Raw genomic sequence first — 14,864 nt, 5'->3', positions numbered from 1 at the left:
GTGCACTGTAGATAGATGTTTATAATAATAGAAGGGAAACAGCTGGGGGAAAATGGAATAGAAGTACAGTACCTAAGCTTGACCACAAGATGGCAGGGGGGAGCGTGAGTACAGGACTTGACAGCAGCTTATGGCTTTAGAAACTGCTTAGTCATGGGGGGCGGGGAGACAGGAACCCAGGAGGGGATGAGGAGGGAGATAAATAGGACAGGAGAGGGTTCCAGTCCTGGGAGGAGCTCAGGAGGAGAAGAGACAGTGAAGGAGAAAGAACAGCAGTGGGGAGCTCGACCAGGGGACTGAGGAAAAAAGAAGTCAGGGGGGTGGCCCCGACACGAAGAACCGCAGAACAGACGAGGCCCCGGGGGTACCAAATGGTTGACGACCTCGGACTGGTGAAGCGCTGGCGGTAGATAGGCCTAGGGCAGCCCCAGTGAAAGAGCCGCAAGGAACGTCACTACGACAGAAGGAAGGTGCAGGTACCCGGGCCTGAATACGGAGAGCTGCGGAAGCGCTGCGGTGTATTGCTGCGGTCGTCAGGAGGACGGCCAATAAACTCGGACCTGTTGTACCTGAAATCTGCCTCCGTCTCGTGTCTGTGTTTGTTCGCGGTAAGCAGTGGACCACCCTCCAATCTGGGCCCCCACCACATTCCTATGATACATCACAAGACTGAAGTCCCCCCCGAGGATCAACTGGCCTTGTGTGAACAACTCCAGCTTCCTGAGGTAGCGCACTCCCATCTCCGCTTGTCCTTTATTAGGAAGATAACAATTAGCAACCATGTGCAAGTGGTCATTTATCGAGAGATTCAGAAAAAGGAATCTCCCATTCTCATCAATCTCCATCCCCTGAAGAGAGTAGGCAATACTTTTATGAACCGCTATACTGACTCCCTTTGATCTAGCACAGGGATTGGGGGCATGGAACCAAGTTGGAAAGTAACGATTACGCATGGCCGGGAATATGCCTGTCTTAAAGTGGGTCTCCTGAAGGAGAATGTGTACACACATTTTATGCATCCCATAAAGATTCTGGGTGCGTTTTGGTGGAATGTTGAAGCCTCGTACATTCAGAGAAGCTATTTTCAGCGTGGTCATGACTGGGGTCATAGCCAGGGGGTAGCACTAGGGAAACCAAGAGGGAGGGTGGGGAGGAGGGGGACAGGGGAGAAGGAAAAGGAGAAAAATAGAGAAATAGGGTAAGAAAGAGAAAGAAAGAAAAACAGAAACAAAGAAGCCTACTGTAGGGCAGGCAAGGTCCTCGAGCCTAGGTCAACGACAAATACCCAGGAACGACTTAGCAAAACTGCCAAGGATACCCGGTTGGACTTGTAACAACAAGTGACCCTAATGGGAAGAGAAACTCTCAATGAAACTCAAAAGGTTCCCGGGAAGCTTAATCAGAAAAGAATAAGAATAAAAATAATAATACTGATAATGATGGTAATTATAATTAGGCACATCATATCACATTAACAACTGCAAAGTCTGAACCCCCCCTGCACAGCACACATAGAACATATTAGAACCAACATAGCATTAGCTGTGAAAATCAGGTCATCGGCCCTTCCAAGATTAACTAAGGGAATAGGCCAGAAACCATAGGAACATCAGACACTGAAGTTAGAAAAGAGGCTTATACATTAACTAGATGGTGTCCCGATTCTAATGCATCGGGTATTCTAGAATATGTATGTAGTTTATTTATGAAGATTTGATAATAATGCACCCCCCCAATCCTGATATGCATGGTACCCCTCACCCCCCAATCCTGATATGCATGGTACCCCTCACCCCCCAATCCTGATATGCATGGTACCCCTCACCCCCCAATCCTGATATGCATGGTACCCATCACCCCCCTATCCTGGTATGCATGGTACCTCTCACCCCCCTATCTTGGTATGCATGGTCCCCTCATCCCCCTATCCTGGTATGCATGGTCCCCTCACCCCCCAATCCTGATTTCTATGGTCCCCCTCACCCTCCAATGCTGGAATGCATGGTTTTCTCACCCCCAGTCCTGGTATGCATGGTCCTCTCACCCCCCCTTTCCTGGTATGCATGGTCCCCCTCACCCCTCTTTCCTGGTATGCATGGTTCCCTCACTGCCCTATCCTGGTAGGCATGCTACCCCTCACCCCCAAATCCTTGTATGCATGGTCCCGTCACCCCCCTTTGCTGGTATGTATGGTCACCCTCACCCCCCCTTTCCTGGTATGCATGGTCACCCTCACCCCCCTTTCCTGGCATGCATGGTCCCCCTCACCCCCCTTTCCTGGTATGCATGGTCCCCCTCACCCCCCTATCCTGGTATGCATGCTAACCCTCACCCCCAATCCTGGTATGCATGGTCCCGTCACCCCCCTTTACTGGTATGTATGGTCATCCTCACCCCCCCTTTCCTGGTATGCATGGTCACCCTCACCCCCCTTTTGCTAGTATGTATGGTCACCCTCAATTGGGTAACAACCGCAGGAGCACAAGGTTGTAAGCTGCTTGGGTGTAAATCCCATAGGCGTGGAGCGCATATTCATTACTTTAATGAGTGGTACCGTGTGACCGCTGAACACAGGAAGAAGCTGCTGGCGCCAGAGACCATCGGAGAAGCAGGGAAGTGCAGAGATCGCACCAGGAGGGGGCGAGTATGACGGGGAGAGCCATGCATACAACAGGGAGAGGACGGGGGAGCCATGCACACAGCAGGGGGAGGATGGAGGAGCCATGCATACAGCAGGGGGAGGATGGAGGAGCCATGCATACAGCAGGGGGAGGCAGGAGGAGCCATGCATACAGCAGGGGGAGGCCGGAGGAGCCATGCACACAGCAAGGAAGGCCTGAGGAGCCATGCACACCATGACAGGGATGAGGGGACAATGCATACCCGGCTTATACTCGAGTCAATAAGCTTACCCAGTCTTTCGTGGCAAAATTAGGTGCCTCGACTTATATTCGGGTCGGCTTATACTCGAAAATATACAGTGGTTTACAATAATCACTTTTCAAGGGAGATCTTGATTTTATGGGGCTAAACAAATTTGGTGAGTCATCGGATATCTGAAGTTGGCATAGAGGAGTGATGTTGACTGTCTTCCCTCTGAGGTCTAAGTTTGGAGTTATTAGACACAGGTGGTTTATTGTAAGATTTAGGTTTTGGACCACATCGATCCCTTTTTAAAGACACAGAGGATGTTTGATATGAGAAGTTAAAGCACAGATAATAATATCCTAAAAAAACAATAAGGGGATTTAATTATATTATCAACCTTCAGAATCTGTAGAAATTAGCCATGAAGAAATTAAAGATCCTAATATGGTAATAACATAATACTAATAAAGGAGAATGACCCCAAGGATTTTTAGTAGCTACTGTTAGGTGCCGGGATTTTCCCGCTGCATTTGATGGATGCCAAGCCTTGTCTGGCCCTGCAATCTCCCATTTGGGTTTGGCAGCTGAGACTGCTGCTCAGCGCAGGCGTCGGTCCCGGGGTCTTGCTCAGGTTCATGCCATGCGTTTGGTTACTGATGATTCCCCAGCTAATTCTTTAGTAACCAGTGGTATACAGGTGCCACCTTGCACTCTGGAGGCTAAGTCCAGAGATCACCTTACTGAGCATGTCTGTGATGTGGCATCTTCCTATTGGAGGTCGGATGTCGGCTGCTGTGGTGATGTGGTCGCTTCGGATTGGTCCACGGGCAAGGTCCTGTCCACTTGGACATGAGCCAAATGTATAAAAGGCTCTCAGAGGCATACACTGGTGAGCTAGTATCGTGTGTGTGTGTGTGTGTGTGTGTAGACTATACCACTGTCTGCATGTGCTATTCATCCGTTTAGTTTGGAACTGAACTTGTTAGGCAGACAGTGTCAGTGGGGGCAATTAGGAGCTTGGCTTGCATCTGGAGTTCACAGAGCATGTCCAATCCATAGTTAGGGTTCCATACTCAGCGCCTGTTTCGTTACCGTGTGATACTGACACGGTTCTGTTGCAGAGCGGGTTCAGTCCACCTGCTTTGTCCTGTGACGCATAACAGGACTTAGCACTTAGTTCTCGTTTGTACCGTTCCTCTCTGTGGAGCAACAGAGCTTGGAACTCTGATTTTTGTTCACACTGAGTGGCATTAACTCTGTGTGTACGAGCTCTCACTTGCCGTGTACTCTGCCATTGTTCACACTAGCAGCAGTTTAACATCTCTGCACGGTGGATTCTGGGTTGCGATTGCTCTTTGCAATTTGTTTTAATTTCGTGCAATTTGCCAACCCTAACAGATACTACTTTTTATAAAATAATAGTTTAAAGAGGCTCCAATAGTGAAACCAAATAAGAAATACTTAGTGGGTATGCCCTGACCTTAATTTAACCCCTTTCCGATGTCAGGCGTAATAGTACGCGACATCTGACTCCCTCACTTTAACGTGGGCTTCAGCGGTGAACCCACATCTTTCCCGGAACATGTCAGCTGTTTTGAACAGCTGACAGATACCCGTAATAGCTGTGGGTGGAATTGCGACACATCCGCGACACACCCAGCGGCATTTAACAAGTGCTTCCAGCCATAGGGCCGGAAACCCACCAACCGGTAACTCCCGTCACAAAATCGGGGCGAGAGGCGATCTGATCATCGCCTCTATGTAGCAGGGCCGATCAGGTTGTGGAAGCTTCTAGTCTCCCATGGAGACTATTGAAGCATGCCAAAATTTAAAAAAGTTTTTATAAATATAAAAAAATAAAAAATTTCAAATCACCCTCCCTTTCGCCCCGTTCAAATTAAAACAATTTAAAAAAAACAAACAAACAGACATATTTGGTATCGCCGCATTTAGAATCGCCGGATCTATCAATAAAAGAAAAGGATTACCATATATACTCGAATATAAGCTGAGATTTTCAGCCCAAAAAATTGGGCTGAAAGTCCCCCTCTCGTCTTATATTCGAGTCATATACAAAGGGGGTCGGAGGGGGAAGGGGGGCGGGGGTGTCAGGTCATACTTACCCGTCCTGACGCTGTGTCTTGAGCCCCCAGCTTCTCCCCGTGCTCTCTCTTCCTGCCTTCAGCGGTCACGTGGTGCCGCTCATTAAAACTCATGAATATGCGCATACGTGTAAACCTTATTGTTTTTATAGTCCTCTAAATCTTTCATATTTTTTCTTTTTCAAATCCGTAATTTTGGTTTCCAATTTCATCAGATTATTTTTAAGTTTATTATTTAATAATTTAAATTCCTCTGTAGCTGTAAATCTTTGCATGCTGTTCTGTAAAGTTTTAATCTCTTTTTTTACTATTTCAAACTGTTTATTTTCTTCCTTAATTATTAGTTGTATCAACTTTAAGGAACAGTCACTGAGTATGCCATCCCAGTCTTTGTGAAAGTTTTCATCATATTGCTGTGTAACTCTTTTTTTTATACGGAGACCTCTGGGGACCATATTTTTATCATAATAGGTTTGTAAGGTATTTTGATCCCACCAAATCTTTAATTCCTTACACATTTTCAATTCCAAATCTTTCATTAAAGTGGTCAATTCCACTGATGTACTCATTAGATGTCCTGGGTTCGATTTAGACCCCTGGAATATAGAGGCAGATTTATTCAACCTTGCCTTGTAATCTTCAATGTCTTCAAAACTTTGACCTGTATTTTCAGTCATTTTAGTTTAATAAGATAGGAGTCCAAAAACTTTACCCCCTGTATAAAAGCTGGGATTTATGTGCACGGCTAAATGCCTCAAAATACAAATTCAAACAAGAAAAATTATAGCCAGCTCACCCAGTTAGACGTCCTTAGTGGTTCTGCTCACTGCCAGGAAGCCGCACGGAGTTGTAATGTGAGAGCTACACCCATGTTGCAATAGAAACAAAAACCAGCAAATAATTCCAGCGGATGCTTCCTACTTGGCCATAAAATCCATTTTATTTTTATCTTTTGAAATAGTTCCATGTGGCAGAAACCCAAATATACACAGGGGGTCAGAAGAAAAAAAGGGCACACTGCTGCTTTATGCGTGCAGACTATGCGTTTCGACCTTACTAGGTCTTCTTCTAGGTCTTAAGTGTGAGCAGTGTTCAAGATAGTAATATACCCTGCTTCCAGGAACTTGATCCAATTACAAAATTTGACTTAATTAAAATAGGGTGTATACCCTTACACAGGGATAAAACTTTGTTAAATACAAAATGTACTACATATTTAAAGCATATCGCTGCAAAGTGCCCTTATTTTTATCTAATACATTATTATTCACATCTTATATTTGTTCTTAGATATCACAAAGTTTACCATATGAACAAAAAAAAAAAAAAAAGACAGAGGGGAAAGGATGGAAAATTCAAGTGTTTATATATATATATATATATATATATATATATATTTTACCACTGGAAAACCTGCCATTTAGAATTGACTGATCAAATCTAACCTATTATTCAGTCCATTTTACATTTTTTATTTTTACATGCAGCAGCAGCATGGGGGCAGCATATGGGGGAATAATCTATGGAGCTTCTTCTGGGGTCAGCATATGGGGGAATAATCTGGAGCTTCTTCTGGGGTCAGCATATGGGGGAATAATCTGGAGCTTCTTCTGGGGTCAGCATATGGGGGAACAATCTAGAGCTTCTTCTGGGGTCAGCATATGGGGGAACAATCTATGGAGCTTCTTCTGGGGGCAGCATATGGGGGAATAATCTGGAGCTTCTTATGGGGTCAGCATGTGGGGGAACAATCTATGGAGCTTCTTATGGGGTCAGCATATGGGGGAACAATCTATGGAGCTTCTTATGGGGTCAGCATATGGGGGAACAATCTATGGAGCTTTCTTATGGGGGCAGCCTATGGGGGAATAATCTATGGAGCTTCTTCTGGGGACACCATGTGGGGGAATAATCTATGGAGCATTTCCCACCCTAGGCTTATACTCGAGTCAATACGTTTTCCCAGTTTTTTGTGGCAAAATTAGGGGGGTTGGCTTATACTTGGGTCGGCTTATACTCGAGTATATACGGTAACCTGATCACTAAACAGGGTAGAGCGAAGTCAAAACGCCAGAATCACGTTTTTTTGTCGCCGCGGCATTGCAGTAAAATGTAATTACGGGCAATTAAAAGAACATATCTGCACCAAAATGGTATAATTAAAAACATCAGCTCGGAGTGCAAAAATAAGCCCTAATCCAACCTGAGATCACAAAAAAAGGATACACAACGGGTATCGGAAAAATGAGCATTTTTTTTTAATAAAGTTTGGAATTTTTTTCTCAACTTAGATAAAAAGAACCTAGACATGTTTGTTGTCTATGAACTCATAATGACCTAGAGAATCATAATGGCAGGTCAGTTTTAGCACTTATTGAACCTAGTAAAAAAGCCAAACAAAAAACAAGTGTGATAATGCACTTTTTTGTAATTTCACAGCACTTGGAAATTTTTTCCCGTTTTTTAGTACATGGCATGGTAAAACCAATGGAGTCATTCAAAAGTACAACTCGTCCCACAAAAAAACAAGCCCTCACATGGCCATATTGATGAAAAAATAAAAAAGTTATGGCTCTGGGAAGAAGGGGAGCAAAAAACAAAAAAGCTCCGGTCATGAAGGGGTTAAAGGTCTCTTACTATATTACTAAAGTAGCTGTGTGTAATAATGCTGAAATAAAGACCTAAAGAACCAGGGATCTCCCAAATAGAACAGTGCCAATAAAAAAGTAATACAAATTAGTACTTGATGAGATAAATGAAGTACATAAAAGAAGTCACTCTGGTCAATACCACAGTCCTCAAACCCCGAAGGGATCAAGTAACAGATTATAGTTGACCTATTAGGGCTATAAGTCTAAACAAAATAGTAATATTCACCTCTGGTTAAGCTTATTAGATTGAAAAATAACACAAAGAATAAAGAGAGAAACCCCAGTGTTTGTAGGATTACTTTTTCACCCCTCACAAAACAAAAGGAAGAGGATTCAATCCTGGAGTAATACTGGATTTCACCTACCACCTCCTCTATTGCTGAGGAACCATTATGACCACCTGATTTGATAAGATCTCAATAAGTGTTCCTCAGCTCTTTGTCGACAATGAAGAGCTTTAACTATAATAAAAATCCAAATGTCACCACTATTTCATCTTATTCTGTCCTCTTTAAGCTTGACATGTAGATCTCCTTATACATAAAAGTTTGGTTAATGCTTCAAAATTAACCCTGAAGGGAGCAAAGGGATGTCGCCTGGAATCCAGCAGCTTGCATGAATCAGACAAAGCAACCACTACTAGACGAAAAGACTACGCCACCTCAGTAATCCTGTAGGCTACCACTATAATCTGTAGTTTGACTTCAGTGACATTTATGTGACCCCGCAGTAAAGTGTACACCAACTTTGCAAGATTAGTCTGGATGTTCCCTCTGATGTAGAGACCACAGTGAAAATAATCCAGAGGCAGGGACAGCTGTCCCATCTGAATCTCCAACAGGTATCTCCAACTCTCCTTACCCAAAGACGACGCTGTTGTCACCACTGTAGTGTCTTCAAAAGCTTTGTAGTGATAATCCAGAAGTCCATGATGTTCAGTGGAGCTCCTTCGTGATGATACTCCCGGCGCTAGCAAAATTACCAAAAATCTTCGGCGCTCAAATTATAAGTTTTATTTTCGTGTACATTCCGTACACGAAAATAAGCTTTTAATTTGAGTGCCAGAGATTTTTTGGTAATTTTTCTAGTGCAATTCCTTCAGAGTACCAACATCTCTTGTTAAGCAGTGAGCACCACTTCATCTTCTGACTGATACTCCCAGCGCTGCCACAGCTGAGCAGTGGCTCTAATCAGCTGTTTCAATTCTGCACTAACAAACACAATCAAAACAAATGTAGTCATCTGCTATGCTGGGTCACCATTGGACTAGTTTCAAGGGAGGTACAGAGAAAATCCAGAGATCCAAGATGCTCAGCAGGGCTACTTGATAATCCCAGTGCAGGCACGGCTGAACGGTGTCACCAATCAGCGATTTTCAGTTTTGCGCTCCCAGCTGCAATTCCTCAGAACTTAGAGACACAGTTTTGGTCATAAAATACTCCTGGAAGTCTCCTAAGTCTTCTCAAAGTAAAATAAACTATGAAAGTCTTCTGTCAATTGGTTTGTTTGTTGGTTTCTAGAGTATACTCATGGAGCCCAGGACTCTTTCTTTCTACTCCGCACGGGTCCATACCATGCCCCCCCATTTGTACAACTTCTCAATAACATATATGGCTTCACCACGTTTCAGTTATTTTTGATGGTCAACAAAATATACAATTTTCCAGTAATTCATTTTTCACACTCTAGGTATCATAATGGCTTCTCTCTGTGTGGGATTTTTGATGTTTAAAGGTGATCTTCACTACTTGAATAACCCCTTCTCATTCCTCACGTTTGTTCCTGTTAAAATCAAAACACTTATACAAACCTCCCATGCCGATGTTGTTCCAGCGCTGTCATAACTTGCATTCCCAGGCTCATGTGAGGTTATTATGTCATGTGAGAGCGGAATCCAATCAGTGCTGGAGTCACTGTCCCCCTGTTTGGACAAATCGAATAATAAGAGGAAGTTGGAAAGAAGCCGAAGCCCTGGCTTACCTGTTGATGTTAAATACGTCCGAAGGCTGGGACAGTGAAGCATGGACTGATTGGTCGCAGGGTTTCTGTGCCAGGAATGCGAGTGCCAACACTGCTGACATGACCACAGCACGGAAGGCGAGTATGAGTGTTTTTATTTTAACGAGACCAACAAAACATGAAGAATAACAAGAGTTTTCCCTAGTAGTGCACAACCATATTAAGAACATACCATTTTTGGTTGAAACATTTCCAACATTCTCAACATCAAAAAGGCTTTTCCACTGTATGACTTCTCTGATGTTTATTAAGAGTTGATTTCCGTGTAAAACATTTCACACATTAAGAACATGAAACAGACTTCTCCCCTGTGTGACTGGACCAGTGACTAAGAAGAGATTTCTTCACAAAACATTTTTCACATTCTGAACATGAAAAAGGTTTGTCCCCTGTGTGGGTTCTCTGGTGCTTAACACAATCTGATTTATGGTTAAAAGATTTCCCACATTCTGAACATGAGAAAGGCTTCTCCCCTGTGTGAATTCTCTGATGTATAACAAGACTCCCTTTCTGGTTAAAATATTTCCCACATTCTGAACAGGAAAAATGCTTCTCCCCTGTGTGGGTTCTCTGGTGACTAGCAAGATTTGATTTCTGGTTAAAACATTTCCCACATTCTGAACAGAAAAATTGCTTCTCCCCTGTGTGGGTTCTCTGGTGACTAGCAAGATTTGATTTCTGGTTAAAACATTTCCCACATTCTGAACATGAAAAATGCTTTTCCCCAGAGTGGGTTCTCTGGTGCTTAGCCAAATCTGATTTATGGTTAAAACATTTCCCACATTCTGAACATGAAAAAGGCTTCTCCCCTGTGTGAGTTCTCTGGTGTATAACAAGATTCCATTTCTGGTTAAAACATTTCCCACATTCTGAACATGAAAAATTCTCCTCCCCAGTGTGAGTAATCTGGTGTCTAGCAAGATGTGATTTCTGGTTAAAAAATTTCCCACATTCTGAACATGAAAAAGGCTTCTCCCCTGTATGAGTTCTCTGGTGCTTAACCAAATCTGATTTATGGTTAAAACATTTCCCACATTCTGAACATGAAAAAGGCTTCTCCCCTGTGTGAATTCTCCAGTGTATAACAAGACTCCCTTTCTGGTTAAAATATTTCCCACATTCTGAACAGGAAAAAGGCTTCTCCCCTGTGTGAGTTCTCTGGTGCTTAACCACATCTGATTTATGGTTAAAACATTTCCCACATTCTGAACATGAAAAAGGCTTCTCCCCTGTGCCAGTTATTTTCAGAGCTGCGTGTATGTTCTGATGTTTAAGACAAGAGTTTTCAAGGTGAAAACTATTTCCATCTTCTGAATGTGAAAATGTCTTCTTTGCTTCAGGATCAGTTTGGTTTTTAATGCTTATTTTGTGACTTTCATTTTCCTTAGTAGGTGGTAATGAATCAAAAGACAAGACCTGTTTTAAAGGATCACATGACAGTTGTTTGCTGTGAAGGGATGTGGTTATACCTGAAATAATGGCATTCTCTTCAGTTGTATCCTGTGGGATCTTGATATTATCTGATTTAAAAATTGAAGATGTCTGTTGTCCCTCTGATCTCCTTTCACAGTCATCTGCTAAGAATAAAACCGTTTTTTTAAATATCTTTGAATTTTAGATTTTTTAACATTTCTACTTAAACTGTCCATAAAAATAGCAAGTTTTGCAAAAATATTGAATTATTCACCAAGACAATCACAGAAAAGCTTATGCCATGAACCAGTGGATCGTGGTGTTCAACTGTTTATTCATTCTGCCTCCCAAATATGGAATAAAAAACACCAAAACATTATACAGACAATAATAATACCAATAAAAACTTCAACTCATCTCACAAAAAACAAGTTCCCACTCAGGTCCATCATCTATCAATGGAAAAACAGCAGTTTCCACATTATTAGTGGCTCAAAGGCTCATGAAAAGTAAGATGGTTTCCATAAACAATCCAGTCAAATCTCCCCCTCGCTTATGAGCTTTGCCATGTGCCCAAACCACATTTAACATCCATGCGTTTGGCATTACTATAGTGAGAAGAACCCACTTAAATTAAGTGTGTGTCTCTTGGAGCATAATCTGGGCACTATATATTTAGCAATAAATTGTCATATTTGTAATTTTCACAATCCAATAGAGATGAGCGAACCTTTCAAGGTTTGGTTCGGTTCAGTGAATGTCACAATCTTCACTGAACATGTTCGTCGAACATACCCGAACCCCACTGAATTCAATGGGAGGCAAAATCAGATGCATAGACAACACCTTAAGGGGGGGGGGCAAAAAGCTTCCCAAACAACACAAATTAGGGGAAGACACCAGGAAAAGTGGCATCAATTGGTCCAGAGTACAAATGATATAACTGCACAGCGTGGATGAAATGGTAAGACAGGATGTTGAGAAGGCTGAACTTTTAAATTCCTATTTTGCATGTTTTCTCTCAGAAAGGAAATGTAACATCAACTGTTATTCACTGTCCTATTAAGGGAATAGAAGAATCCAGGATATCTATAAACAGAAAGATAGTGAGGAAACACTTAGCTAACCTAAATGAATTCAAGTCTCCAGGTCCAGATGAATTACACCCCAGAGTACTGAAGGAGATAGCAGAAGAAATTTTTGAACCCCTCTCCATAATCTTTGAAAATTCTTGGAGAACAGGAGAAGTGCCAGAAGACTGTAGAAGAGCAAATGTTGTTCCTATCTTCAAAAAGGGGAAGAAGGTGATCCCAGGCAATTATAGGCCGGTGAGTCTGACTTCTATACCAGGAAAGATCTTTGAACAAATTATTAAACAACATGTATGTCAATACCTGGATAAGAATGAAGTGATTAAACAGAGTCAGCATGGGTTTGTAACTAATAAGTCATGTCAGACTAACTTAATTTCCTTATATGACGGTATCACTGATTGGGTGGATCAAGGAAATGCTGTAGATATAGTATATCTTGACTTCAGCAAAGCATTTGACAAAGTCTCTCATACAATCCTTATTGAAAAAATGACTAAGTATGGAATGGACAAGGCAACTGTTAGATGGATTCATAACTGGCTTAGTGATCGGACCCAAAGAGTGGTCGTAAATGGCTGCACATCCAGTTGGAAGAATGTCTCAAGTGGGGTACCACAGGGCTCTGTCCTGGGCCCTGTATTGTTCAACATCTTTATCAACGATTTAGATGAAGGAATTGAGGGTAAACTGATTAAATTTGCTGATGACACAAAGCTAGAAGGGATAGCTAATACTAGAGAAGAGAGAGAGAGGATTCAAAAAGATGTAAATAAACTGGAGAAGTGGGCAGCAACTAACAGAATGGTTTTTTAACAGGGAGAAATGCAAAGTACTACATCTGGGCAATAAAAATGAAAAAAGCATATACAGAATGGGAGGAATAGGGCTAAGTGACAGCACATGTGAAAAAGACTTGGGCATACTAATAGATCACAGACTGAATATGAGTCAACAGTGTGATGCAGCAGCAAAAAAGGCAAATGCAATTCTAGGATTTATTAACAGAAGGATACAGTCTAGATCACGTGAAGTCATTATTTCCCTCTACTCCTCTTTGGTCAGACCTCATCTGGAATATTGTGTCCAGTTTTGGGCACCACATTTTAAAAAAGACATCAACAAACTGGAGCAAGTTCAGAAAAGAGCGATCAGAATGGTGACCGGTCTGCAAACCCTGTCTTATGAAGAAAGGTTGCAGGATTTGGGAATGTTTAGTTTGCAAAAGAGAAGACTGAGAGGAGACTTAATAGCTGTCTACAAAAATCTAAAGGGCTGTCACATTGTAGAAGGATCAACTTTATTCTCATTTGCACAAGGAAAGACTAGAAGCAATGGGATGAAACTAAATGGGAGGAGACACAGATTAGATATTAGAAAAAACTTTTTGACAGAGTGATCAATGAGTGGAACAGGCTGCCACGAGAAGTGGTGAGTTCTTCAATGGAAGTCTTCAAACAGAGGCTGGACAGACATCTGACTGGGATGATTTAGCGAATCCTGCTTTGAGCAGGGGGTTGGACCAGATGGCCCAGGAGGTCCCTTCCAACTCTACGATTCTATGATTCTAGGGCTTGGAACAGCATTTCTAGCTGAAACATTGACCAGTAACAGGTGGATGAGAGACAGGTATAGGCCTGGTGCTCTGAGAGGCCTGCCAAATTCGGGCAACACACATTATGGAGACCCAACTTGGAGTCCAAACATTTCCAAAAATTATAGGCAGACAACAGGAAAAGTGGCATCAATTGACCCACAATAGAAATTCGATAATGGTACAGCAGCAGTCGGCCATGGGCCATTCATGTGGTATCAGGGTCTGGGCCATCATTTACAGCTTTGAATTTATGTTTCAATTAAGATGATGTGGGTGAGGGAGCAGTGTAAGCCTGCTGTCCTGGGAGCCCTGATACCTCAGCAACAGCTCAAACTGCTTTTCTGCTCAGCCTCAGGTGGCACAAATATCACCTTGGAAGACCACAAATGTTAGAAAAATTTAAGTATACTAACACAGATAGTTGACTGATCAATTCACCTACAATAGAAAATTATAATGACAGCAGAAGTCAGCCATGGGCCATGCATGAGGTATCAGGGTATGGAGCAGCATTTATAGTTTTTCATTTAAGTTTAACCCCTTTATCCCCTAAGGTGGTTAGCACGTTCATGACCAGGCCAATTTTTACAATTCTGACCAGTGTCACTTTATGAGGTCATAACTCTGAAACGCTTCAAAGGGGCTCACTTATTCTGAGAATGTTTTTTCGTGACATATTGTACTTCATGATAGGGGTAAATTTTCATCGATATACAGTACAGACCAAAAGTTTGGACACACCTTCTCATTCAAAGAGTTTTCTTTATTTTCATGACTATGAAAATTGTAGATTCACTCTGAAGCCATCAAAACTGTAAATTAACACGTGGAATTATATACCGTAATTAACAAAAAAGTGTGAAGCAACTTAAAATATGTCATTATAGGTTCTTCAAAGTAGCCACCTTTTGCTTTGATTACTGCTTTGCACACTCTTGGCATTCTCTTGATGAGCTTCAAGAGGTAGTCACTGGAAATGGTCTTCCAACAGTCTTGAAGGAGTTCCCAGAGATGCTTAGCACTTGTTGGCCCTTTTGCCTTCACTCTGCGGTCCAGCTCCCCCAAACCATCTCAATTGGGTTCAGGTATGGTGACTGTGGAGGCCAGGTCATCTGGCGTAGCA

At 42.4% G+C, this 14,864-nt stretch overlaps 1 protein-coding gene across 1 annotated transcript in view; it reads right to left on the bottom strand.

The window, feature by feature from the left end:
- Window positions 1–5,888: 5,888 nt before the first annotated feature.
- LOC141047270 (uncharacterized) overlaps window positions 5,889–14,864 on the bottom strand; it is a 74,075-nt gene continuing 65,099 nt past the window's right edge. Inside the window, exon 9 of the mRNA XM_073542276.1 lies at window positions 5,889–10,738. Within this exon, the coding sequence (XP_073398377.1) occupies window positions 9,923–10,738 (816 nt within the window). The 3' untranslated portion in view covers window positions 5,889–9,922. The remainder of the gene's footprint in view (window positions 10,739–14,864) is intronic.

The sequence above is a fragment of the Dendrobates tinctorius genome, unplaced genomic scaffold, assembly GCF_039654945.1.
Source record: "Dendrobates tinctorius isolate UK_male_01 unplaced genomic scaffold, ASM3965494v1 ptg000126l, whole genome shotgun sequence".
Classification (NCBI taxonomy): Eukaryota; Metazoa; Chordata; class Amphibia; order Anura; family Dendrobatidae; genus Dendrobates; species Dendrobates tinctorius.
The sequence above is the reverse complement of the archived record's forward strand: the minus strand, read 5'-3'. Positions and strand labels throughout refer to the sequence as shown.